Below are 27,339 nucleotides of genomic sequence, written 5' to 3'. Positions count from 1 at the left end.
TTGTGATAAGTGCCAGGTTAAAGGTTTAGAGAGCAACTGGGCATTTCACTGACCTTTCTATTTCAACATTTCCATATTGAACTCATCATTTTACCTTTAAAGTTTTCCTGAATTTCCTCCATGATGAAGTGCCTGATTTTTCACTCCATTCATTCAGATTAAGAACTTGGGATTCATCTTTGACTTCTTTCTTATCCCATACTTCTAATCTATCGTAAAGTTGTATTTACCTCTGCTGTTTCCTTTACTCCACCTATTTCTTTTTTTCTCTTTTTAAAGTATATTTTATTGATTATGCTATTACAGTTGTCTCACATTTTTCTCCCCTTTAACTTTATTCAGTGCAAAATAGCTCTATTGTGATAAAATCAGGGCTGTGAAAACAATACAGCTGTTAGGTCAACCTGGGGTGAAGTGACCACAGGGCCAACACAGCTCTCCACACCATCACACCCTGCAGCATTTCCTCCCCACTGTGCTTAGTTCATGGGTCATACATATAAGTTCTTTAGCTTCTGTGTTTCCTATACTATTCTTAACTTCCCCCTGTCTATTTTATACCTAACAATTATGCTTCTTATGCCATATACCTTTACATTCTTCATCCTCCCACTCCCCAGTAATAACCCTCCATGTGGTCTCCATTTCTGTGATTCTGTTCTGTTCTAGTTGTTTGCTTAGTTTGTTTTTGTTTTTTAGGTTCAGTTGTTGACAGTTGTGAGTTTGTTGTTATTTTACTGTTCCTACCAATAGTTTTGATACTCTCCTTTTTCTTAAATAAGCTCCTTTAACATTTCATATAATAAGGGCCTGTGATAATGAACTCCTTTAACTTTACCTTATCTGGGAAGCACTTTATCTGCACTTGCAATCTAAATGCTAGTCTGCTGAATAGAGTAATCTTGGCTGTAGGTTCTTGCCTTTCATGACTTCAAATTCTTCTTTCCAGCCCCTTCTTGCCTGTAATTTTTCTTTGGAGAAATCAGCTGATAGTCTTATGGAAACTCCTTTGTAGGTAACTGTCTCCTTTTCTCTTGCTGCTTTTAATGTTCTCTCATCGCTGATATTGGGTAATGTAACTATGATGTGCCTTGGTGTGTTCCTCCTTGGGTCCAATTTCTTTGGGACTCTGAGCTTCCTGGACTTCTGGAAGTCTCTTTCCTTTGCCAGATTGGGGACGTTCTCCTTCATTATTTGTTGAAATGAGTTTTCAATTTCTTGCTCTTCCTCTTCTTCTGGCACCGCTATGATTTAGATGTTGACATGCTGTCCCCGAGGTTCCTCAGCCTCTCTTTAATTTTTTGAATTCTTGTTTTTTTTTTCTGTTCCTGTTGAATATTTATTTCTTCCTTTTGTTCCAAATCATTGATCTGAGTCCCAGTTTCTTTCCCTTCACTTTTGGGTCCCTGTATATTTTCCTTTATTTCACTTTGCATAGCCTTCATTTCTTCCTTCGTTTTGTCACCAGGCTCAATCAATTTTGTGAGCATCCTGATTTACCAGTGTTTTGAACTCTGCATCTGATAGGTTGTCTATCTCTTTGTTGCGTAGTTTTTTTTCTAGAGTTTTGATCTGTTCTTTCTATGTCACAGCACACCTGTTACATTGTAAGGTGCAGAACCTTAGGTATTAACCCGGGCAGGACAACCCACTCTGCTGTGTTGCGGTGCTGTATGTGGGAGGGGTGAGAGAGGGAACAAAGCTGCTTGCTCTGCTCTCACCCACTTTCAGTCACTTCCCACACTACCCACAAGCTAATTGGGCCCTTCTGGTACTGAATTACAGGTGGGTGGGCTTGTGTACGTTCTAGGACCCTGTGGCTGTCTACAACAAACTCTCCTGTGAGGCTGGGAGTTTCTGCGGGCACTGCAACTCTTACAGGTTTTTACAGCCAGAGGTTTTGAGGCTTTAGTTTCCTGCACTGGAACCCTGAGTTGTGTGGTCTCTCTTGCTTCCCTGTTGTTCTTCATGAGAACTTTTCACATGCGAATGCGGGACTTCCTGATCTGCCAGCTGCAGCTGCAACTGCGGTCACAGCCGCAGCCTCACCCGCCCTGTAGGCTGCCTTGCTGAGTGTCCTCTTTATCCCCAGCAGCCCGTCTCTGCCCCTCCTACCAGTCTGGATGAATTTTTTTCTTTAACTTCTTGGTTGTCAGACTTCCATACAGTTCGATTTTCTGGCAGTTCTGGTTGTTTTTTGTTTTAAAATTTGTTGTCCTTCGTTTGGTTGTGTGAGGAAGCAAAGCATATCTATCTAAAAGGTAGATACAGCCTCTTTACTAAAGGTGTATCTTTGCCTTAAACAAGCCCTGTCCATTTTTTTTCTGTGCATTTAGGTTAACATACCTTTGAAATAAACCATTACTCCATCTCTTTCTGAGCCTCATCTGTGTCCTACTTATTGCAGCAGTCTCCTAGTTACTGCGTAACTAATCTCTTCCTCCAGCCTGAAATTCTGCAAATCCATAAACTCTAAAACCACCAGTATAATATCTTATGTACTGAAAATCTGCTTAAACTCTTACTAGGTTTTTCTTTGATTAAAGCATGAGCTTTGTTATCTAGTGGTCATTGGCACCAATTCAGTGCCAGCAATAATCCACAATATGTGGTATGGTGAAGAAGGAAACTTTATTCAGTGCAAAATAGCTCCGTTGTGATAAAATCAGGGCTGTGAAAACAGTACAGCTATTAGGTCAACCTGGGGTGAAGTGACCACAGGGCCACACAGCTCTGGGATCAGGTCCCTCTCTGACTGGGTAGCTCTGCTTTGCTGCTTGCTGATCTACTGTGCCCTGTGCTGGTCCACTCTGCTGAAGTGAGACATCTTCAGTGTTTGTTGTACAGTCTTTGGTGGAAAAGGAAAGTACACTGGCAGTCAGAGGAGAGCTAACTTACATAGACAGAATTCCTTGCCCCTGATCCCTGGTTGGTCCATCCTCATGCAAATGAGGGCTCAAATGCTTGCAGCTGGGTTGCTGCAAAAGCCACTCTCCTGATTGGTCACAATAGAGCCACTCTGATTGATCATTGAAGAAACTAGTGGGGATATAGCTGCCCAGCTCCAATTGGATGGGGAAAGCCTCAGCCCTGTTGGATGAAATAGGATTCCAGGAACTCCTTTATAAGGTCTGGCTCAGATGGCAGGAACATAGTGCAGGCAGGCAGTTCAGTACACGCTTCTTCCTGATGTACAGTTTGCATGAGAGGCCCCTGTGTAGAAATCGCTACTAAGCCCCCCTCTTTTTTGTTGTTTGTTTTGTTTTGTTTTGTTTTGTTTTGTTTTGTTTTTTAAGTTTGAACCCAGTTAGCCACCAGGGGCCCTTTTTAGTAGGTTATCTTCTTTCTCAGGGTCCACAAGCTTCTAACTTCTTATGATGACGTAGAAAGTTCTCTGTGATCTAGACCCAGTCTTCTTCTTACTGTCTGTTTTGCCACTCCCTGCCCACTTTTTGTACTGCAGCAGTAATGAATGTTTGCATTTCTCAACCTGCATCTCTTCTCACACACTTTGATCCATGGTATCCCTTCGCCAGCTATTTTCTCGCTTATCCCACCCTGCCTGAATTACTTTTACTGATCTTTTAAGACTGGGCTCAGTCATCACTCCCTGGTACCTTCTCTCCTGGACTGGTAGGGGAGGTGCTCCTCAGTGTTCCTGTGTTATGGCTTATCTTGTTTTTAAAACATTCTGTTTGTGTGTCTGTGGTTCTCATTAAATTGTGGAGTCCTGAGGGGCAGGGGACGAGTCTTGCCAATCTTCATCTCTCTGATCTGCATTCATGTAGAGGGTACTCAGTAAATCCCTATTAAATTTAATGGCATTTAAAAACTTGCAAATAATTTTTTTTCTGGAAAGTAGACTATCTCAGTCAGCCTCCAATCTATTCACAAAACTCTTAAATTATGGACACTGTAAAAACCATCACAGTTGAATTACTTAGACTGTATTAGTGATATTTCACTTCAAATAATCCCTTAAACATTACAAAGATTTTGGGGGGCAAAGAGAAGGGGCATGGAGGTGGCAGAGATACTATTTTATGGAGCCATTTTTTTTTTAAACCATTTTCCTTCCAAGGAAAAATCCTAGTATTTTTTCAGATGGACTCTTCTACCTTTGCATTAAGTGCCCATGGCACTCCAGTGTTCGGGTTCTTTTTTGCTCCCCTGACAGTTTTTCATGGGCAATTCTGACCTCTTTGGCCCTCTTAACTGTCCTATATGTCTTTTTTGAACATCAGACATGCAGGTCTAACTGCCTATTGGACAGATTTATTTGTGTCCTAAAAGGACAGCTTAAACTCAACCTGTTCCAAACAGAAGTCATCATCTCTCCTGTCATGTTCGTTTAGCATCCTGTGTTCCTGTCTCAACAAAGGTCACTGTTGTTCACCGAATTGTCGAGGCCCAAATCCTAGGCATCAACTTTGACTCCCGGCTCCCTTGACTCCTACATCTATCTAGAGGATTCTAGCTAGCTTCTAACTGTAGGTCAAATCTATCCACTTTCCTCCCTGCCCATTGCCAGTATCTTATTCAAGGCCACCATTATTTCTGTTTCTTCAGGTCCCTTTAAACTATTTTCTAGACAGCAGTGAGAGTGATGTTTCTGAAATGCAATGATGTCAGTCCCCTATGCAAAAGCTTTTTTAAGTATTCAGTTGTTCTTATGGATAAAAATCATCTAGAGTTTTTATCATGACTTAACAAGGTTATTGTTGCCATAACCCATTATTTTCAGCTAGTATCAATTTTTTTTCTTAAATGTGCCTTCTTGTTTCCTAGCCTTTGCTAACTATTCTTTGAGCCCAGATTACTTTCTTCCATCTCTCTTATTAATCTGGTTAACTCTTAATTATTATTCAGCTGTTGGTTTCAGTATTATTTGCTTCAGGGACCTTGCTTATCATCTCAGTTTCATTCTGCCAAAACATTTGTCATAACACTTATGCAGGATTGTAATTGTTTGACTCTCCTGTGAGACTGTAAGTTTTGTGAGGGCCAGGACTCCCTCTGTCTTGTCAGCCATGTAATATGTCAACCGTGTAACAATGCCTAACATAGAGCTTGGAACGTAGCACAAAGTTAATACTTTTGTTGGTTTATTTAGCATTTTAGCCACTTAATCTTATTATTTATCTTTTTTGAAATCCATTTCCTAGAAAAAGTTTACATCCTGATTGGTGGGTGAAATTCTATAGTAGAACATAAATTCAAAAGTTTTCCTCCACTTTATTTTTTAAAAATGTTTGAATTACAGTTGGTGTTTAATACTAAATTAGCTTCAGATGTACTACATAGTGGTTAGACAATTATACAATTTATAAATTATCCCCACCCATAACTCTAGTACCTACCTGACACCATACATAGTCATTGTAGTATTAATGACTAGATTCCTTATGCTGTATTTTATATCCTTGTGATTATTTTATAACTGTCAACTTGTATTTCTTAATCTGTTAACCTTTTCATCCAATTCCCCCTTCCCATCTGGCAACCATCAGTTTGAGTTTTCCTTCACTTTAAAAAGAAAGAGATGGCTAATAATAGACTTTTAACAGGGTTAGTCTGTAAAGCAACTACTTTATCCTAGTCTCATAGGATTTGCACACCTGACCAAAATTGATATTGAGAATTATTGTTTCAAGATAATTGCAATTTAGTTTTATCCAGTACTATGTACTTTATTTTCTCAAGCATATAAATAGAATGTATATATTGGTTGATAGCTTAGATTCTGGAGTAAGACTTAATAAGTGGGTCCAAATCCTGGCCACAGTTTTTACTGGTTTTTGACTTTGGCCATGATCTGCAACTTTTTGGACCCTCAGTTTCCACCCATGTAAAATGAGCAGGGAGTATCCCCTGCCCATGGGGATAGTCTGAGGATTAAAAAATAATAATGAATGAGAAGCATTTAGTGCAGTAGTTGGCACATACAAAGAACTTGTTATCTGTGATATTTCTAATATTACAAAGATTTCAGTATCTCAGTTGAAAGAAAAAAGTGATGTCATAAAACCATCAGCTAGAAAATCCAATTTATCAAAACAACCAATCCCTTGAGTTTCTAATTAACTAAAATATAAACAAATTTTTCACTCTAAGTTATACTTCTTATCATTCTTTGCCCAAGAATACCAATTTCTCACTTAGAAATTCAGGATAGCTTATTTTCTGAAAAAATGTCCTCCAAGTGTATATTTTTAATATAGCAGCTATTTTTCCAGTTAAAACTGGGACAGTGAAGTACAGGAAAATTAATTTTCTGTTCTCTACAAAGTTTGCTTTTCTCCCCCCTGTAGTTTTAAATTAAGGACCTATTAAGATTAGCAAAACTAAATAAAATAGGTTGTATATTTGGCAGAAAATATGAGTGCACATGCTAAATAGTGATGTCTGTGTTTGTGTGTAGCCTGTGTATGGGTACATGCATCAATATCCTAAATTTTCTACTCATGTGTTCTTTTTTTGTTTGTTTGTTTGTACAAATTCAGCACTAGTGCTGAGGCTTCAGTTCCTCGTGTGTTTGTTCGGTCTCACTTTACCCCACACCACTGCAATGAGGGGAGGGGAGACGTCAGGGTATGACTGGCCTGTGTTTAACTTCCATTTGAAGTGATCATAAATGTCAAATATCCTTATAGTCAGTTGCTTACTTTTCATTTTATGATGCTTACTAACCATGAAAAAAGTAAATTCAGTGCTCACTCTTTCCTTGAAATGTACTCTGAATTAATCTGTATTTTTGGTGCATATGTAACAGGTTATAAAATTTAAAAACATGAAAACCAGCCTAAGTTTGTATAACAAGCCCACCTGACATTCAGTGTTTTTTTCCTCCAGAGCTGACTTTTTTGAAGATGAGGCAGTTGAACAGATTTTGAAGTATAATCCTTGGTGGACTGATACATATTCAAAAATGATGACCATTTTGGGAAAGAGTCAAGAGCAAGAAAATCATGCTGCATTAGGTGAGAAACTCAAGAATAGGCTCATTGGTTTACCACCTATGAGAGCGAAGATATTACTATTTTGGTTTGCTAATTTTGGAAATGGGGTCTTCAACCTGGGCTGGAAAATGCCACTCAATAATTAAATTTATTTGTCTAAATTTCTTCTGGAGTATGTTTTACTTTCAAATCAGTGGGGTCCTTTTAAAAATTTTTATTTATTTTTTAGTAAATTTAAGGGCATTAACACATAGGACATTGGTAGTTTTCGAGGAATCTGCGTGAGAGATCTGAACATTCCTCTGTGGGAAGGGCATTTGAGTGTTGCTAATGATGTGGGAAAAGATAGATTTTTATTAACTTTGTCTGTTTAATGAATTTGATATGACCATCTCAATTTCTTCACAACTGATTTTATGTAGAAGTTGGAGTGATTATCCTCATACCTGTACCTTAAAGAGAGTGGGTGGGTCAGTTTTTATTGATGAAAGCTGAAGGCAGGGGGCGGTTAGGAGTCACAGCAGATGACTGTGCCATATTTAACATTAAGCCAGATGTAATCCACAAAGAGTTTAGTTTTAGATGGTCATTTTATTACCACCTTTAAGTTGGAAGTTGGTATATTAAGTCTGTAAATTTTAGAAAGATCTGGAATAGAAAGCCCATGTTTTCTGTCATACTCATTTGGCTTTTATTTACATATTAAAAATAAAATTTCAGTGTTTAAATAAAAGAAATACACACGTACATACACATTAAATAGAATATAGGGTCTCCCCCCTCTAAATTCCTCTTTCTGAAAGTAATCGCTGTTAATGGTTTTGGGGTATTTTTAATATATATACCCACATCTAAATATTTGTTTTAAGAAATTTATATACATAGAATCATATACATTCTCTTCTTACCTTGCTTTTCTCAAGTTTGTGATATATGTTTTGTTCTTTTGGTATTAGCACTTAAAATTCTACCTGATATTTTTAATATCTGCCCAGTATTCTATTGTATATTTGTATCATGATTGACAGACATTTGGGCTGTTTACTACGGATGGAAATTTGGGTTATTTACAGTTTTCTGGAGTGACCTCCTTTGATCACTAAATACAAAGTAGCTATAGGGTATCTATTGCATGATAATATTTTGATTTTCTGTATAGCAATGCAATAACCTGTTATCTGCTCTATATCTAGTGTCTACCATAGTGTCTGTTATATAATAGGTACTGAATAAATATTTATAGAACAAATAAATAGCACACTAATATTTTTGTAGTTAGGTTTTGATAGAGTTTAGGTTATTTCTACTGGATTGAAAAATTGCTCCTGTAATCTTTTAGAATTGACTCTCCTGCACAGCAGCAACTCATTTATAAAGAATGATTCTTGTTACATTATTTTCAACAAATTCTTGGTTATATGTTTGATTTGAGTTTAAGAATCTTTCAGAAACTTCCCACATTATATAGACATATTTTCAGGTATAGGATTACTAACGCAATATAGATTGTAGCTGTGACATGTAGATGTGATTTAAATTATAATTTGCCCCACTTTGCTCATTGTGACTTGTTTTAGGTCCTTTATTCTGTGTCAGATGTGCTATGAGTTAGTTTTCTGTGTATAATTTTAACAGATTAAGCCAGGCTGTTTCTTTAACCACTGGCCCTCCTGATCCTTCATCTTAATCTGTCCCATAGCATATACCCAGCCTGGTACTTCAAGAACAATCATAATCTGCTAAACTATTGTGGTGATCCATTCTAAAAATCACCTTTAAAAATACCAGGAGTTTATGATCTAAGTTAGAAGAACTTGAGGTCCATGTTGTACAAAAAGTACCTCTTCTAAATGTGTCAAGTATAGAGTTAAGGATAGAATGTAAGCTAAATATAGGGCTCAGGACTTAATACTATGGTCACCACAGGCTAGCTGTGTGATCTTACTGTGGAAATCCTATACCTGCCTCATACACTTGTCATGAGGATTGAGTAAGATGATGTATTTAAAGTCCTTAGCATATTGTAATTGTTAGACATGATTAATATAGAGTAAAATCAGTGGCAGCAGAGTCAGAAATTGAATGGCTTTTTTTTGTGAAATTACAATTTTTGTACATTTACAAAGCTTTAAAAGAGAGTTCTTTGTTAATGAAATTCTTCTTTCATTTTTTTTTCTTGTTGAAATATGAGACACCGAAGATTAGAGGAATAAATTGAAGTGTGATAAACCAGAATAAAATATGGAAGAAAAGAAATACACCAAGGAATAAACTTTCAAGTTCTCAAGGAGCACACTACTTCTCTAGTTTTCCCTTCTTTTCCTCTTTGCCTCCAGGCCTCCTTCCTCTCTGTGTCACTGCAGTAGGGTGTCACCTCTTTGCTTTCTTGCCAGATGTTGCTGGACAGATACAATAGTGCAAGTTTGTGGGGACTTTTGACTCATCCTCATCATAAAATGTTAAGCTACAGTTGTTTTAAATTCCACATAAGCCTTTTGCCTTCATTATGAATCTCATCATTTTCATCATAGCCCTGAGTTACAATGCAGAGACTTTTATTAATATATTCATTTTTGTCATGATCCTGATCTTTCTCCCCAAAGGCTTGTAAATGGAACTATGCTATGCTTCCACTGAGCTCTGGTTTCATGAGGATGGACTTCCCACAATTCCCATGTTGTCCTTCAGTGGTTAACTTCAGCCCAAGAATCTGGCACGTGACTGCTAGAAAAGACACCATGTAGCATTTATAGTCAATGAACTTCCTGGAAGAGAATCCTCTTTGGCACCAATGAACTCTTCAGTGTTTGTAGAGCTATAAGTCTCAACTTGAAAGTTGTAGCCACTGTAGAGCTACCCATTCGGGCCAAGGGTTTGAATGCAGCACATTTGCTTCTGGTTCCTTTGATCTGTTTCCGGAAAGTGTACAATGTAATAGACAGATTGACATTCCTGTGAGGGGAACCAGATCATGGATGATTTCATTGTTGACCTACAGAAGACAGGGGTATTTGGGAGGGGGATTTAGAAGGGAAGATGTAAAATAACTAAACTAGGAAATGTTCTAAGTGAAGTGAGAAGGTCACTTTCCATTTTGCGGGGAGCCTGCTTTGCAGTCCTTCAAACATATTGATGGAGTTTTTAATGTTGGAAGGTGGTCTTGGGCTATTTGCTTCAATGCTGGGGCACCAATTTCTACCCTCAGTGAGTGGAGCTTTCAGCTTGCTCTTGTATGCCTGTACATTATTTATAGAAGCATAGTTAATTGAACTGTCCTGAACTATATGCAAAGCTACTTTGCAGTGTAGCTAAGTTGTACAAATGCTTGACAAATATTTCTTGTGGCAGCAATCATCCAAGTATTGTTGGCACTGCATCTGTAGTTACTTCCAGTGCTGCTTCTTGGGCAGACCTGATGATGCAAACCTCCCCATGTGCCCTCTTGGTGATACCATTTACAGGTTTAATAAAGAAAGACCTTGGGTTGCTCAGATTTTTGATATCTCTAGTGATTTCCTGGTTTGTAATTATTGTTATTTACCATCTCTGTTCTTTTGCTTGAATTTCAGAATTTAAAAGTGTCTGTATTATTAATGAAGTTCTTAGGCCAAAAGGGACTTGAAAATACTCAGAAAAGGTGGTGGTATTTTAAGGAAAGGCTAGGGCTACCTAGCATCCAATAATTCAGAGGAGTTCATTCAAGTAGGCTTTTCATATGTATAGAGTCGTGGAAAGTGATCTGTGAAACGTGGAAGCACCTGTGCATAACCTAACATCAGAACCCACAATTCTCAGATCAACCTTTATACATCATTAAACATATATAGGTGTGATTACTTAATAAACATGTAAATGAGTTGATGCGTCATTTAATGGTTCTGGGCACACTTACCTTGTGATTCAGAATTATGTTGAAGAAGCCATTATTAGTCAACTAAGATATAAAGATTTTTCCCTACTGAGATAATAGCATCGTCATGAACATCTGGCTCATTCCTGGTGTAGTCATATCTTGGTACTCGTCAGCTTCAGAACTTGTCAAACCCTGTACTCAATGCATTTTGACAAGAAAAAAAATGTTTCAGCACTTGGCGCTTGCTCAGAACTCATTGCACTTGTTAGAACTTGTATGAGTCAGTTTGGTACTTGTCAGGAGTTCCAGCACGAATTAATGATGAGTACTTAGGTACCACTGTATTAGCTAAATTAATGAATATCTCAAAGACTGTACCTAAGGGAATAACTGGTCTCAGACCTTCTTGCTGAATACTAGGGGGTCTTAAAACACTGTCAGGTATGCTTTTTTCATGCAGTATGTTCCTTCTGAGAGTTTCGTTAAGTCAGATCTCTTTAAATGAACTGAGCTTCTGTTTAAATCAAGGAAACTTCATATGAGCACTTTAATGGGACCGTCGACACTCAGTTTATCTGTCTTAATAATTTTGTTTTTAAATGTTTCTTAAAGAATGCTTCACCTGACATCTGCCTGCATAAAGTTTAAAAATAGACAGTTTTTTATGTTGCTGGCCAGCAAATTAAATACATTCTTAGATATTTGTCATTTATGAAAGCAATGATTGTGCAAATACATATATTTTTTATTTTTTAAACGTAGGATTTCAACCTTATTCAAAAGGGTAATTATGAAAATATATTTTAAAACTTTTTTTCACTATGTGTATTTTAATAAGCAAACGAGCATTGCTTCTAGTAATTTCAAGTAAGTGTATTTAAGACTTTTTCCCCAAGAGGAGAGGCTGTAAACCTGCTGGAAGAAAGTCTTCAAACAAAAAGAAGCCATGTGAAACTTAAGGTTGCTAAAAGAGGACAGAAGTGAGTTTGGAAAACTATATGAACAGGGGGCCATCATATGTGAGTCATCACATTCCATTCCCCTGGCTTTGCCCAGCTGTGATGAGCAGAAAGCCAGTTTTTTGTTGAGCAGAGACAGAAAGAGGCTGGGTAATGAGCCATGAAAAGAGTGGTTGGGGTATTAAAAAGGCAATTTAATAAATGTTAGCTCTAAAAAGGCAGTAGAGACAGCCAAGTGTCTTTTATTAGTCCTTTCTCCTCTAAGAGCTTCCTGAGTTAGAGCTGGACACATGACCGCTCTGCTAAGTGAGTAGAAGTACTATGTGCGCTTTCTGGATCAGGTCTTTAGAAAGATGGTGCTTGCCTTCATCTTCTTATTCTGCTTTCTGATTAGTCAGAAAATAGTAAAAACCTGGAGTTAGTAAGCTGTCATGGACCATAGCTGAAAGTTGTATTATGGAGATACTGATGGTCCACCCGTCTTGGATCTTTCCTTCAAGAGAGTAGCATGAGAAAGAAGCTTCTCTTATTTAAGCCATGGTATTTTTGAGAGCTTTTTTTTTTTTTACAATTTAGCCTGTCCTATATTAAATAATGGACAATTCTAAAAGCTGGAGATAAAGGTTTGAAAGTTATCCTAGCATTACCCAGATATGAAGTGCTGGAACTGGCAGCTAATCGCTCCTCTTTACGGGGTTTAAAAACAAGTCAATTTCAAAGAGATTGTCTGATAGGACATGGAAGAAAAATTAAGGATTACTTTGCAAGGTAGGAGATTGACAACACTTTTATTTACACTTTTATTTAGAGGTACTTTATGTATCTAAATACTTAAGTTTCTTTAAAATAAAACCTAAGACAATTAGTAGGCCATGTTTTACTTATACTAGCTAGGAACTGAATATACATATGTTGTTAACTGTTATTCTTTCTTTAAGTCTTGCTCTAAGACAAAGATATATGTTACTTTCTATGTGTTGTATTGAGGAACCATTAATGCTCTTGTTTTGTTCATGTTAGAGATAAATACTTTGTGATAACTTGCCTAAATGGTAGGCCTAAAAGGAAATTTAGAGGGGACTGTAGTCACATTTTTTCTTGCCTTAGCAATATAGATATAGCATTTTTTTAAAATGATTACCATTTGTTAAGTATCTTAGGGTTGTTTTCTTTTTTTTTTGTCTACTTACCCAACGTTTGGAAAGGTAGTTGACATGTAAAAGGAAATAGTTTTTCTCTTCTCTGTCAATTGTATGTAATAATGGAAATGGGGAAAATATTGTATATGCAAGTGACAAAAACTGAAAAAAGTGTTTTGAAGTAATTTTTAACAAGAAAAACAACAGATCTATTTTATAAATTTGGTGGGGATACTATGCACTTAAATTCGGTACAGTGGGAAAAGTTGGATTACTGAACAAACTGCTGGCACAATTAGTTGTTCACTTGGAATTAACTAAAATCTTAAAAGCATATGAAAAAATAACTTCCAGGTGGATTAAATACTTAAATATAAGAAAGGAAACAGGAAATCTTAAAAGGAGACTTCATGTATACATGGTTTGGAGAAACCTTATCAAAGGCTATAAATCCAGACTCTTGTTTTTTTTTTGTTTTTTTTTTAAATGATGGACATATTAGGTTACACAAAAAACAAATAATTCAATGACACAGGATGACATAAACAAAGTCAATAGATACGCTGTGGATTTAGAGACATGACCAGGGTTCATATCTATAATAGACAAAGAGTTCTTAATTTAACAAGATGAGCCATCCAAAGGGAAAAAATGGACAAAACACCTAAATGTTTAATGGGAGAGCAAAGCCAAAGTACCAGCAAACCTATGAAATAATGCTTACTGAAGTAACAATATGTCATATTAGTATCATCTTGCTGCATAACAAATTACCTCAAGTTAGATACAACTCTTAATATGATTTAGTTCTTCTGGGTCAGGAGTCAAGTATAGCTTAGTTGGGTTCTCTGCGTAGGATCTTGCAGGGCTGTAGACAAATATGTCCATCCTTACTTTCTTTCTCTTTTTTATAAAGATTGTATTTTATTTATTTAATTTATTTATGAATTTAATTTTATGCAGAGGAGAAGGGAGGGAGAAAGAGAGGGAAACATCAATGTGAAGTTGCCTTTCATGTGCCACCCTCCCAACCCCCACACTGGGGACCTGGCCTGCAACCCAGGCATGTGCCCTGACTGGAAATTGAGCCGGGGACCCTTTGGTTCACAAGCCCATGCTCAATCCACTGAGCCACACCAGCTGGGGCCATCTTTAAAAAAAAAAGTAGTAGGTGTTGGCAGCTTTGTTTTCTGGCTCTTTTTCTGAGCTCTCATGACGTTTGGCAGGATTTCAGTCCTGAGTTTGTTGGACTGAGGCCCCTGCAGCCCTGCTTGGTTTCAGTAGGGTTACTCTGAGACTTTAGAGACCCCCACAGTGCCCTCTTAAGTAGCCCTCTCACACATGGCATCTTATTTCTTCAACACCAGCAGCTGAGTCTCTGGCTCCAGTCTGCTAATAACAAAATATGGTCATGACAGGGACTGTCTTATCACCTTTCTAGTATTCTTCTGGATAGAAACAAGTCACAGTTTCTGCCTACACTCAAATGTGATTCATTGGCAGTCATTTTAGTGTTTTTCCTACTACAGTTACTGTACACCCATTAAATTAGAAATGATCTTTAAAAGATGACATGTGAATGCTCACCAGTAGGGGATGTGGTTGCACAGAGTGTGCTCTACCACACAGTGTTGTTTCTTTATAAACATTTACTACCAACAGACTTGATGAGATCTGCCAGAAGTAATACGGAGTGAGATAGGCTAGATGGAGGAAAATAATCTGTTTGTGGGGGAGGAGAGCATAAACTCCCGTGTATATATGTACATTTGTGTGTGTGTCTGTGATTACATAGTTGTCCAGAAAAATGTGAAACGTGTGTACTAAATTGTAAATGTTTAGGAGGCTATTGGTGGAGATGAAAAGAAGTTTCCAAGCAGAAAAGGGAAACAACTGTGTTGAAAAACAAAATCCTCTTCCATAGGTCTCATGTGTAATATGATCATGTTTGTGTATTTATGTATAATTTTCTTTCTATGTATATAGAATATTGATACTATGCACTTAAATGGACTAATATAGAGAATATTACTTCCTACTTTTTGAATAGAACATTAAAAGGGGATAGTAAATATGTACAGGGTGCTTTACTTAGCTGTTACAGTTTTTTTGTCATCAAAATATATTATCTTAATTTTAAAGTCAATAATTCTGACATTTAGATGCCTTGAATACAGAACAGTGTGGCAAAAAAGTTGGAGGTAAATCTGGAAATAAAGAATAGTTATTGTTTAGATATCCTTTATTTTAGCCTTACTAGGGTTTGAGCAAATGCAAAGACCTTAACAAAACTATGAAGTCTGGTTTACAATTTGTTTATATATCCAGAGTTAAATAATTTTATTTCAGTTTCTGTAACCAAAGTTCTGATTTTGACAAATCTTCCACATTGGGGATGTCTGTACAACTGGATGGAACATCTCATTTTTAAATACGTTTTCTTCCAGTGTCTTTTTCTGAAGAAGAGAAGTATCGGCTACAAAAATTTGTCCATAAATCTTACCTGCTGGACAAGAGAGCTCTTCGGCAAGTGTACTACAGTCTGATTGATATCCTTCTGGCATATTGCTATGAAACTCGTGTCAGTGAAGGAGAGAAGAATGTAAGTGCATGTGTGTCTGTGCTTGTTGGCACAGACTACTGTACTGAGTAAACTGTATTAAGACATTACCCTCTTCTTGAGAGTAAGACCTGTTGTGATGACTTACTTAGGGGATGCTGAGGCAGAGTTGCATATGTCTGTTGGTGATGGGTATAAACTTGAAAGCATAATGCTTATTTGGTTTCTTTCTCTTCTCCCTTGGCATCAGTCTTTACAAATAGCAAAATGGGGAAGTAAAACTGAGGGTAGAGAAAAAGGATCTTTAGGAGATTAATTGGCCAAATAAGGGGGCTGTCGCCATTTGGCAAGGGTGTACTTTACCAACCTATTTATATTCTTTCTCCGAGCTGTCAGTTAGTAGATGCAAGGTGTAGGGATCTTTTAAAGAAATCCTATTGTAAAAGTAAAGTACAGTAGTATTCTTAAATGATCTTTTGTCATAACATAGGCTTTATTGTATCTCTTCTTTTGTAAATAGTTATTTTATTGTATTGTTTTCCATTACCATTTATCTCCCTTATACATTCTTCCACATCCACTCCCGTATTGTATCTCTTCTTAAATCACATTTTATTTTGGAAAATTTTTTCTCACCTATACATTAAAAAAAAAAGAAAAGCTGGAAAACCACACACACCAAAAAAAGTCTCCTGGTTAGTGTGCCCTGCAGCTGTTTATAACTGTCCTTGCTCTAAGGGTTTTTCTTGAGTAGAGCCTATGCTTTTTTTTTTTTAATTACATAAATACTTCATATCATTGTAAAGGAAAGTACACACTTGAAGAAAATAATTAAAATTTTCTATAATCTCAGCCACCAGAAAAAGCCACTGTTATGAAGTGATGTCTCTCTTTTGCTGTCTTTCATTGTGCACATTAGGTATGCATTTATATTGGCTCATAATGTGTGTATTATTATTTAATCTGCCTTTCTCACTTAGCATTAGCATAGTTTTAGGACTGGAATTTTATCTGCCAAATTTTTTGTTGTCATAATTCTAAAAATTTCAAAAGTGACTCAAGATTTGTGTTTGATTCCAAAATGAATATTAATGAGTGTATTAAGTGCCTAATATAATGGAAAGGCCTTTTATTTCCATTCATTTTTAAAAGATACTACAATTGGAGAAAATATTTCTTTGGCAAAACAGTACTTCATATTATTGTGTGAGAAAAGTTTGTGTTTGGTTTTACTCGATAAAATTTGTTCTTTATTCTTATATTTACATATTTGAAATCATGAAGTCTTGCAACTTCAAAACCTTCTTTAAAATATACTTATTCTCACAAGCATTCTGTGAAAGGCCAAGTTCTTGAGAAGCTTTTGAAGTGCCACGGACAACACATTAACATTATCTTTGAGTCATTTGGCAGATTTTTTTAATAGCATCTCTAGGAGGCAAGTAACTTAGTTGAGAAGGACAGAAATTTAGCAAGCATTGTTTTGCTTTAATTTTGCTTTCAAAGCCCCTGCTTAAATAAGCTTTTGTTTTATGGGACTCTTAAATCAGTAGAAAAGCATTACTTTATAGAAGTCCTAGGAAAGTAGACAGGAACTTGCCTTTGATAGCATCTGCAAGAGTAAAGCAATTCCTTTTTTGCAATTAAAGACATTTCTTAGTTCTTATATATGTCAACACCATTTACATGCTAGTTGAATAAATGGATATATTTGCTTTATTTTTGAAATTAAATGACTTTACCTCTAATGTGACAGTACTCTTCTTTTTCTAAAACAAATAAAGGTTGAATCTTCATGGAATATCAGAAAACTGAGTCCAACACTGTGCTGGTTTGAGGTATGATTTTAGCAACTATTTAGATTTTGTTTCTTAAGAAAGTTATTTTTCTGTTGACTTTTTAAAAATGGAAGCTTTATTTTTTTTCCAGTTTGTTTTCCAATTTTTAAATAAAATTCTGATTCCATTTGTTACTCTTACTCTAATTATAGTATACTAATGAAACCAGAGAGGAGATTGGGAGAGGGAGAACACACTTCGGAGAAAGAGTGGTCACATGGTCTATTTGGAAGACTGTGGGATGGAGTTTGAGGCATGTTTGTGAGTTGGCATATATTGGGGCTCAGAGCTGAAAGATGGAAATCTAACCTAGGCGTTAATGGTACTAGCTGCCACTTATTGACCACCAGGGACTGTGCTAAGCATTTTACATGTATTACCTCACTAATTCCTTTCAGTAAGTCTATGAGAAGTATTATTGCTATTTTACAGATAAGGAAACTTAAGTCATATAGCTTAAATAACTTCTCTTAGGTCCTACATTAGTATGGTTAGATCTGATCAATCTTTTAATACAGTAATAATTGTTTCTATATATATTTTTTATAAACTACTTGTGTAGCTCTTACCATGTGAAAGCCTAGTATTTTTAAATATATCTATTATGGACAGAAAGTTATACATCAAAACAGTAATTAAAAGTAGAAGCTTCAAAAAGTGTCAGTTAAAACAATTGATAGTTGTGTTATCAATAAAGACAAATACTTCTTTTCCCAATTAAAATCCTAGATATATAGGCTTGGCTCATGTGGCTCAGTGGATTGAGTGCTGGCCTGCAAACTGAAAGGTCGCTGGTTCCATTCCAGTCAAGGCACATGCCTGAGTTGCAGGCCAGGTCCCCAGTTGGGGGCTTGCAAGAGGCAACCAATTGATGTATCTCTTGCACATGGATATTTCTCTCCGTCTCTTTTTCCCTCCCTTCCCTGCTACCTAAAAAATATAAATAAAATCTTTTTAAAAAAATATCCTAGATATAGTACATTGTAAGTTGTAAATTCAAAGCTGTTTGATGGCATCACTTTGTTGAAGTAAAAGATAAGATGTAAACAGGAACTGAAACATTTAACTTTACCAGAGAATCTTGTTGCTTCAAGAGTGATGCATGGACCCATAGCTTGATCAGCATCCTCATCTGGGAGCTTGTTAGCAGAACATAGAATCAGTCCAGACACACTGAGTTAGAATTTATAGCAGACGTGCAGGGATTCATGTGCATATTAAAGATGGAGAAGTTCTGTTCTCTAGACTTCGTTTGGGTTCTTCATAGTGCCACGGTCAGCCTATAATGGGAAAACTGGTTTTTGTGGTAATTACGGAATTGGTGATTAATTTCATAGTTCAGTTATTAAAATCTACATGAATAACTTCACCTAATTATGATTTTATTTTGAAATTTTTATTGTTTTTGAGAGAACTTAGAATTGCCAGACATGTTAATAGCTGTCAAACTTTTATAAGTATTTCGGTTTTTGCTAGAATTTTTAAAAAATTCATAATTCTTTTTAGATATAAACTATTCTTTGTCAGATACTCAATATTCTTAATCAGGTCTCCGCTAAGGATAAATAAACATGGAAATTATGCTGCTCTCTTAGTTTTAATTTTATATTTAAGTTTTACATATAGGTTACATTTTTTATCAAAACTCAAATTTAAAAACTGTTGTACACTGTTGAAATCACCTTTGTGATTTCAGTAAGTTTTGGATTTCTCATGGTTAATACTATTTAAGATAAAACATTCTTTTTTCCATACATTACTAGTTTTCTCTTTGATGAATAAAAATAAATTTCTGAAGTAAATACCTTGTATTTACTTATGCCCAAAGTAAAAAAAAAGAGAGAGAGAGAGAGAGAGAGACTGAACACATATCACTGAAAAGTCCTACACCTTTCATCTATACTATATTTAATAGTCCTAAAGGATAAAAGCATGAAACATGTATCATTTAGAAATGTCTTTTATGTGCATCTGTATTTGTTTAGTGCCATGTGTTTTAGATTCATGTTTATAATTCTTAAGAGACTTCTTAAAACTTTCCTGTTACATATGTGATTTTTAAAGAGCATTTGTGATATGTTGATAAAATACGAGAAATTACAAAGACTAACAAGGTTAAATATTTTATTGTAGGGGGTATAAAAGTCTCATTTTTTAGTTTTATATTTCTATTCTACTTGGCTTCATGATGATCCAAACTTACAATTTTTAATAGAAAATATTTCATGATGTGCTTTTGTTTGTGTAATATGGAAATGATTACTTATTTAACTGATACTTTACAGACTTGGACTAATGTTCATGAAGTCCTGGTGTCTTTTGGAAGAAGAGTTTTGTGCTACCCACTTTATCGCCATTTCAAGCTGGTAATGAAAGCCTATAGAGACACTATAAAGATATTGCAGCTAGGTAAGATATTATTGTGATTACAGAATTGAAAATGAAAAGTTAGAAGTATTTAGTCTAAGGAAGCAATCATGATTTTTTCTTTTTTTCTGTGCATAAATAATAAAAATCATTCATCCAATCACTTTTACTCCCAGGTATATAAAGTAATAGGCCCTCTGTACAGATATAAATCACACAAATCATGCAGAGGTGTAGTACTCTTTCTGAAAGGAGTGGGGAGGTAAATAGAGAAGATACATACCATACTGCAAATAATTTTGTATTATGATTCATATCATCATTCAGTATTTCCTGGGTGCCTGTAATTTTCTAGGCACTATGCTAGGGTTGTGGGTATAATAATAAATAAGATAAATTTCTTGTTCCTATGAAGTTTACAATTTTACCTCATGACAGATGATAAATAATAAGCAATTCCAGTATGGAGTGAAACATGCTTTGCTGGAGCATGTGCAGTGATTCTCTAGGAAGAGGTATGAAATCTTGACTGGAAGGTTAGGAAAGACTTTCCAAAGAAAATCACAGCTACTCTGAGGATGTTTGACTATTGCTTAATCCAACCTAAAAATACAAGTATTTGTTAATTTTAAGGATGTGGAACATTCTAAGCTCGGAAACAAATTCCAAAGTACCTGTAACAGCGTTATTGGATTAAGTAAATGATTCTTAAGGTGATGACTTTGATGGGGATGACATTCATTTCTATGTACAGTTTAATTCTGGCACATTTATTTTAAAGTCATCTATACTTTATGGTCATTTCTTATATTCTCTCCTGGGGAGTGTCATTGTTCCTTTGTCCGTAGATGTAAGTGCTCTGGGCACCTAATTTTCACACTTCAGGGTAAAAAGGGGAAAGAAAGCTCTAGGTGGCTTTATTGGCTTAAAGGGAAGAATCACATTGAATGGTTTATCCCTTCTAGAGTGTGCCTGAGTTTTTTTCTTTTTCTCTGACTTCTGTGGAAGCTGTAGTTTTCTTACCCTAGGGGGTGGGGGAGGGAATCATGTTCGAAGTAGATTCTTTTAAAGCAGACAATAATTATAAAAATGAATCAGTTAAATGAAAGATACCTTTTTATTCATCTCATTGGTTTAAACTAGCTATATTTTATTTTGAAGGATTATTGATTGATTATAGGATAGCAGAGCCACTATTGAGAAATCTGTCTTAAATTTATTACCTTTTTCTGTTAAAGTAGTTTATAGTTGTTACATGAAACAAAGTTTATTTTTGTATTATTATCTATTATTGTATTTTTTTATATTAACAGTTGTAAACCTACTTAAAATTTTATTTTTTATTTTATTGATTCAAGAGAGAAAGGGGAGAGAGAGAGAGAGAAGAGAGAAGAGAGAAGAGAGAGAGAGAGAGAGAGAGAGAGAGAGAGACAGGCATTAATTTGTTGTTCCCTTATTTATACATACATTGGTATGTACCCTGACCAAGGATGGAAGCCATGACCTTGGCATATCGGAATGATGCTCTAACCAACTGAGCTGTCCAGCAAGGTCTCTATCTTTAATTTAAAACTATCTTCAGCCCTGGCTGGTGTGGCTCAGTGGATTGAGCGCTGGCCTGCGAACCAAAGGGTTGCTGGTTTGATTGCCAGTCAGGGCACATGCCTGGGTTGTGGGCCAGGTCCCCAGTAGGGGGCTCTCAAGAGGCAACCACACATTGATGCATTGATGATTCCTTCCCTCTCTTTCTTCCTCCCTCTCTCTAAAAATAAATACATAATAAAATCTAAAAAAATAAATAAAACTATCTTTTTTAACAGTGGGAAACAAACAGCTTTGTTTTTTCATATTACTCCTTTTTGACTTCCATCCAAGACAATTCTTGAATTGCAAAAATTACCTTCAAAAGTTAATCTACTATAAATGACTGCTGAACTTGAGTTATTATTACATATCATAATTAATTTTTTGTTTGTTATGCTAGATTATACATTATAATGTTTCCATAGTTGAAAGTAAAATTATGCTTTCCCCAAAAGAAATACTGATCTTAAATGGAATAGGCTTCTAAAACCAATGTAGAAAGGCTTCAGAATCTATAGAATATTTCACTATAACTAATTGAATAAGACCTGCATTTTTAAAGAGCCATGAATTTGTTTTACCTGATTTTACTACAACTTTTACAAGCATTCTTTACTGAGACTCTGGGTATTTTTAATTTTGTATTCCTTCTCCTTTCCCAGTTTCAAAAAACTATATTTGTTTTTCTGTGTTGCTCTATGTCTAATCCAAATTCCTGTAAGATCAGAAAACCTAGTTTGCCTCTTTAAGTACTGTTTTAGTGCTCAATACTAGACCTTGCACATGGAATTGCTCTCTCTGGATAAATTAGCTTGGGGCACATGATCATCCCTCTTTTTTTCCTCTCTTCTTAAGCAATTTTTACTTCCTTCTCCCTTCTTTGTAGGAAGAGTGGATAGCATCTTTCATGGAAGGATCACTTAGCTGCTATTACTCATTCAAAGTAAAGGAAAAAGGGATCAAAAGAGAGCTTTTCTAATATGTCTTCAGAAATTGTACTCTTTTTAGAAGTGACATAGTTTAATATTTGATTATATATTATTCATACAGTTTACTATTTGTACTACTGTCTACATTTCATTAATTTTATAATCTTCCATATTATTTTTACTTTTTAATTATATTTTATTGATTATGGTATTACAGTTGTCCTGACTTTTCCTCCTTTGCCTTCCTCCACCCAGTGCCCCTTATTCCCTCAGGCAATCCTCCCACCCTTGTTCCTGTCCACAGGTCATACGTATAAGTTCTTTGGCTACTCCATTTCCTATGCTGTACTTTACATCCCCAAGGCTATTCTGCAGTTACCTATTTGTACTTCTTAGCCCCTCACCTCTTCACTCATTCTACCCCTCCCCCTTCCCATCTGGCAACCATCTGGTAACTAACTTTTCTTGCTGCTTTTAAGAGTCTCTCTTTATCTTTAACCTTTGGCCTTTTAATTATGATGTGTCTTGGAGTGGGGGCCTCTTTGCATCCATCATAATTGGGACTCCCTGTGCTTCCTGGATTTGCATGTCGATTTCCTTCACCAGATTAGGGACGTTTTCTTTCACTATTTTTTTTCCGATAGATTTCCAATTTCTTACTCTTTGTCTTCTCCTTCTGTCACCCCTATGGTGTGAACATTGGACCTCATGAAGTTGCCTCAGAGGCTATTTATACTATCCTCATTTTTTTTGGATTCTTTTTTCTTCCTGGTCTGCATGGCTGTTTTTTGCTTCCTTATGTTCCAAATCATTGATTTGATTCTTGGCTTCATCCACTCTATTGTTATTTCCCTGTAAATTGTTCTTTATTTCAGTTACTGTATCCTTTGTTTCTGACTGGGTCTTTTTTATGCTGCTGAGGTCCTCATTAATTTCCTTAAACATCCTTATAACCAGTGTTTTGAACTCTGCATCTGAGATTGTTTATCTCCATTTTATATAGTTCTTTTTCTGGAGTTTTGACCTGTTCCTTCATTTGGGCCATGTTTCTTTGTCTCCTCGTTTTGCCAGCCTCCCTGTGTTTGTTTCTATGTATTAGGTAAAGCTGCCATGACTCTGTGTCTTGGCAGTGTGGCCTAATGTAGTAGGTGTCTTGTAGGGTCCAGTGGCACAATGTCCCCTATCACCCAAGCTGGGTATTTGAGGTGCGCCCTCTGTGTGGGCTGAATACACCCTCTTCTTGTAGTTGAGCCTTGGTTGCTGTTGGCAGATCAATGGGAGGAATTTATCCAAGCCAGTCAGCTGCAAGGACTGACCACTGACCATCACTCTTGCCACTGACCATCAGCCTCTTCCCTCTGTGGAGGATCAGCTGTGCAGGGGCAGGTGGTGATGCTCTGTAGCTATCTGCTGAGTGCGCTGGCCCTGGGATTTCCTGGGTGGTGCAGGCCAGGATAAGCACCCTGCCTGAGCTATATAGCAATCTGGGATGGCTTCTACTTGTACTGGGCTTTGAGATTCCCAGGCAAATCCAAGCTGTGAATCTAATTTGGCTGCTGCTAGGGCTCACTGAAGCCAGCTATTTGTTGGATAGGATTTAGGAACAAAGACCAGCCATTCTTACGGAATAGCAGGTTGGGTAGGCCTGAAAGTTGGGTGGGGCAGAGCCTCTGGGGATCTCCAAGGTGGGTCTGTGTTAGCCAGGTTTATGGAGTGTCAGATATTGCATCCACTTGCCAGCTCTGTAGGGGGAGGGTTTATCAAAGGGACCATGGCCTCTGCTCACCTTGATGCCAGGCACTTCACTTTCTCCCTATATACCACTGCTTTCAAACTGCTACCCTGGTGCTGGAGCTCAGAGGGAGTGAGTCTGAGTAGGTGAGTACATGTGTGAGTTCTTTAAGAACTTCTTGGGGCTCCAGAAGTTTCTTCCAGTGACTCAATCCCTGCTGTTTTTTGCAGCCAGAAGATTTGGGGGCTCCTCTTCCTGGCACTGGAATCCTGGGCTGGGGGTTCTGGTGTGGGTCTGGGACTCCTTGTTCCCAAGATACCCCTCTGGACTTTTTAGACACTTGGGTGTTGGACAAGCCCTTTTGGCATTAGTGCCCCTCCTACCAGTCTGAATGGATGTGGTTTCTTTAATTCCATAGTTGTCAGACTTCCATTCAATTCAGTTCCGTACTTATCAGACTTGCATTCAGCTTGATTTCTGACGTTCCTATGTGATGGCTGTTCTATATTTTAGTTGTAATTTTCATGTGGTTGTGTGAAGAGACAAGCCATGTCTTATTACGCCACCATCTTGACTGGAAGCCTCCATATGAGTTTTAGAATAAGATTTTATAATCTTTTGAAGGCATTTCGCACTCTTCTCCTATACTCATGAGCAACTATTGAACATGTATTATAACTTTTATATTGACAGGGCTGAACATCAGGGTGTGGAAGGGAAACAGTTTTTTCCTTCATTTCCCTTTGGTCTCATTCTGTCTATTCTTTTTCTCATTGTTTGTGGATGGAGGTGGGTGTGTGCGTGTGTGTGTGTATGTATATCTCCTATAAAAGTCATGTCACACATACACAAATACAATTATATATTCTCAAGAAACAGTAAATATTCTATAACTTTTTCTGTCACTTTATGAGTCTCATTGCAGTACTTAAAATATACCCTTTGAACTTGATTAAAAAAAGAAATCTTCCCTTCCCCAGCTCTGACCTGCTTGGGGAGCCAGTAGTGGGGAGGAGGCCTCTTTCACTATTGCGGCAAGTGCCACTTGCTTCCAGAGCAGGCACTCTACGCAGCACCACAGGCTACTCCTTCTTGCTTCTCCAAGGGGAAGTCTCTTACCAGGTATGGGTCAGACACTAGTCTTTGTATGCCACAATTCCCAGGGGAGGTAGATTACACTGCCCAGGGGCTCCTCTTAAAATCTGCTTTGTCTTGGTTTAAAGTAACAGGGAAGGACATCCTCCCTTCTCACGTGGAAGGTGGTAGAACTACCTCACAGCACTCTCATAACTTTGTCCAGAGATTTTTCTGGACCTCACCCTTCAACTCCTGGAGGTGAATATTGATTTAAAGAGTCACAGATCAGTTTTTTGTTAGTTTCTTTACAAGGTTAGCATAGAGAGTTTAATGTCTCTTTTTAACATGGGAATATTTGATATCCATTATATCCTTCGTGAACCTCATTGGAATGAGTCAGAAATAGTCCTGTCTTAATATGCTAGTACAGTAATAATAACCACACCTGCTTAATTGACTACTTTCTATATGCCAACATTAGGCTCAGTTCTTTAGATACCTTATGTTATTTCATCCATATTGTCATCCTGAGAAGCAGGGATTACTATCATATTTTGCAGATAGAAGACAGGCTCATAGAGGTTCAGTCACTTGCCCAAAAGCACACAGCTAGTAGTTGGTAGACCTTGGATTTAATGCCAGGTCTCTCTGACTCAAAGTCTGTGCCCTTTGAAGTGCTGAAATATATATAAATGAAATTATATGAAACCTAGGATTTACTTTAAAATAATCTAGAATGGGCTGGGACAAAGTGGGCAGGGTGCAGATGAAGCAAGGTTGGCCACAAGTTGGGGCTTACTAACACTGGGCAGTGAGAATAGGAGAGTTCACCATACTGTTGTCTCTTTTTGTATATATTGTCATTTTTTCCTTTATAAAATGATTTTCTTAAAAGCCTGGGCTCTTAACCACTATGCATCTATGTTTCAAATTTAAATTTATTTATCATTTTACAGAAATATTGTAAGTTTCGTTGTACAAAGATTTTTTGTTTTTGTTTTGTTTTTGCTAATAACACATGTGAAATTAGCTTTTTTGGTTCTGTTTTGTTTGTAAGGCTAAAAGAGACCTACCTTTCTATAAACATTTGAGGTCAGATAACTAGTAGCTACATGGCAGGCTATAATATAACCCAAGAAACAGTCTTCAGGAGATTAGTTACTGTTAACAATTACAAGCTGGTTTTATTTCATACAAATAGCAGCCATTGCATATTAGTCATCACTGGCCTCAGTAATCAATTTTTCAGAAATGACTGCTTTCCTGAGCCTTTCTGTAGATAGATATATTGACACGATCAATGTGAAAGGAAAGAATAACCATAGTACAGAGCTTGGGGCTGATCTTTTTACTTTAAGAAAAATTATTGTTCAAGAAATTGAGGTATAACAACTTTATTGTGTAAGCATTGAATTCTGATGCAATCTTGAAGATGGATTTATTTTCAGCAATTGTATCTATGTAGTCCAAAGTCCAAATGCTTCTTTTTATTTGAATTGTAAAGATTATCCCAAACTTGAAAACTAAAAGACGAAATCACTAGGATTTTCCAGTGTTGACATTTACCTGTATTTAATTTTTATGAATTCCCAGTTATGGGCATTTAAAGAATTGTTAGGCCTTTTAATTTGAGTCCTTAAGCACACTAGCTAACATTATTTTGAGAGTGACTCAACAAGTATTTGTTGAGTACGTCCTGTGTCAGGAGATAAAATAGTAAAGAGGAGGGAATCTGACTCATGCTCTCAGGGAGCTAAGAATTCTAAGGCGTGGTGGGTTGGCCTAGAATTGCACAACTACCATGTAGTTTTTTAAAAATTGCATTCCTAACAAGTAGCTCAAAGGACAAATATAGTGGGTGAAAATATAAACCCAGGGAAACTGTCTTCTTATCTTTAAGTTACCTAAGCATGTGACCTCCTATAGATGGGAGCTCTGCCTGATTTGACCTCTGATTCTGAGCCCCCACTCTGGTTCTCTGTTGTTCTAAAGTATTTGTTAATTGGTTGATGAATTTAACTTATTCAACAGGTATTTTGTTCCTACCTAGTAAAAAGGCCTTCATTATGTGCTGAGTACCCTGTAAATATGAAGAGCAGCAGAAATGAGATTTATGTACTATATTTGGAGCATGTGTACCAGTAGGGGAGTAAAGATGTCCATCAAAACATAAAATGCATAGAAGACAGTGGCAAGTGCCTTACATGAAATGCAGACTAAGTAGTTCAAAAATGGGATAGGTGATGCTGTCCCACTAGGGATCAGAGAAAACTTAATTTAGGACATGAGATTTGAACTGGGACTTAACGGATGAGTAGTATTTAGACAAAGAAGGGTGCAGG

At 36.7% G+C, this 27,339-nt stretch overlaps 1 protein-coding gene across 1 annotated transcript in view; it reads left to right on the top strand.

The window, feature by feature from the left end:
- The window catches only part of SHQ1 (SHQ1, H/ACA ribonucleoprotein assembly factor), a 112,960-nt gene that overhangs the window by 31,655 nt on the left and 53,966 nt on the right, over positions 1 to 27,339 (top strand). Inside the window, exons 6-9 of the mRNA XM_054595814.1 lie at positions 6,853 to 6,980; positions 15,358 to 15,512; positions 17,255 to 17,308; positions 19,594 to 19,717. Of these exons, the coding sequence (XP_054451789.1) occupies positions 6,853 to 6,980; positions 15,358 to 15,512; positions 17,255 to 17,308; positions 19,594 to 19,717 (461 nt within the window). The remainder of the gene's footprint in view (positions 1 to 6,852; positions 6,981 to 15,357; positions 15,513 to 17,254; positions 17,309 to 19,593; positions 19,718 to 27,339) is intronic.

Source organism: Pteronotus mesoamericanus, unplaced genomic scaffold (genome assembly GCF_021234165.1).
Source record: "Pteronotus mesoamericanus isolate MK-2021 breed Mesoamerican mustached bat unplaced genomic scaffold, CSHL_Meso_final scaffold_54, whole genome shotgun sequence".
In the NCBI taxonomy this organism is placed as follows: Eukaryota; Metazoa; Chordata; class Mammalia; order Chiroptera; family Mormoopidae; genus Pteronotus; species Pteronotus mesoamericanus.
The sequence above is the reverse complement of the archived record's forward strand: the minus strand, read 5'-3'. Positions and strand labels throughout refer to the sequence as shown.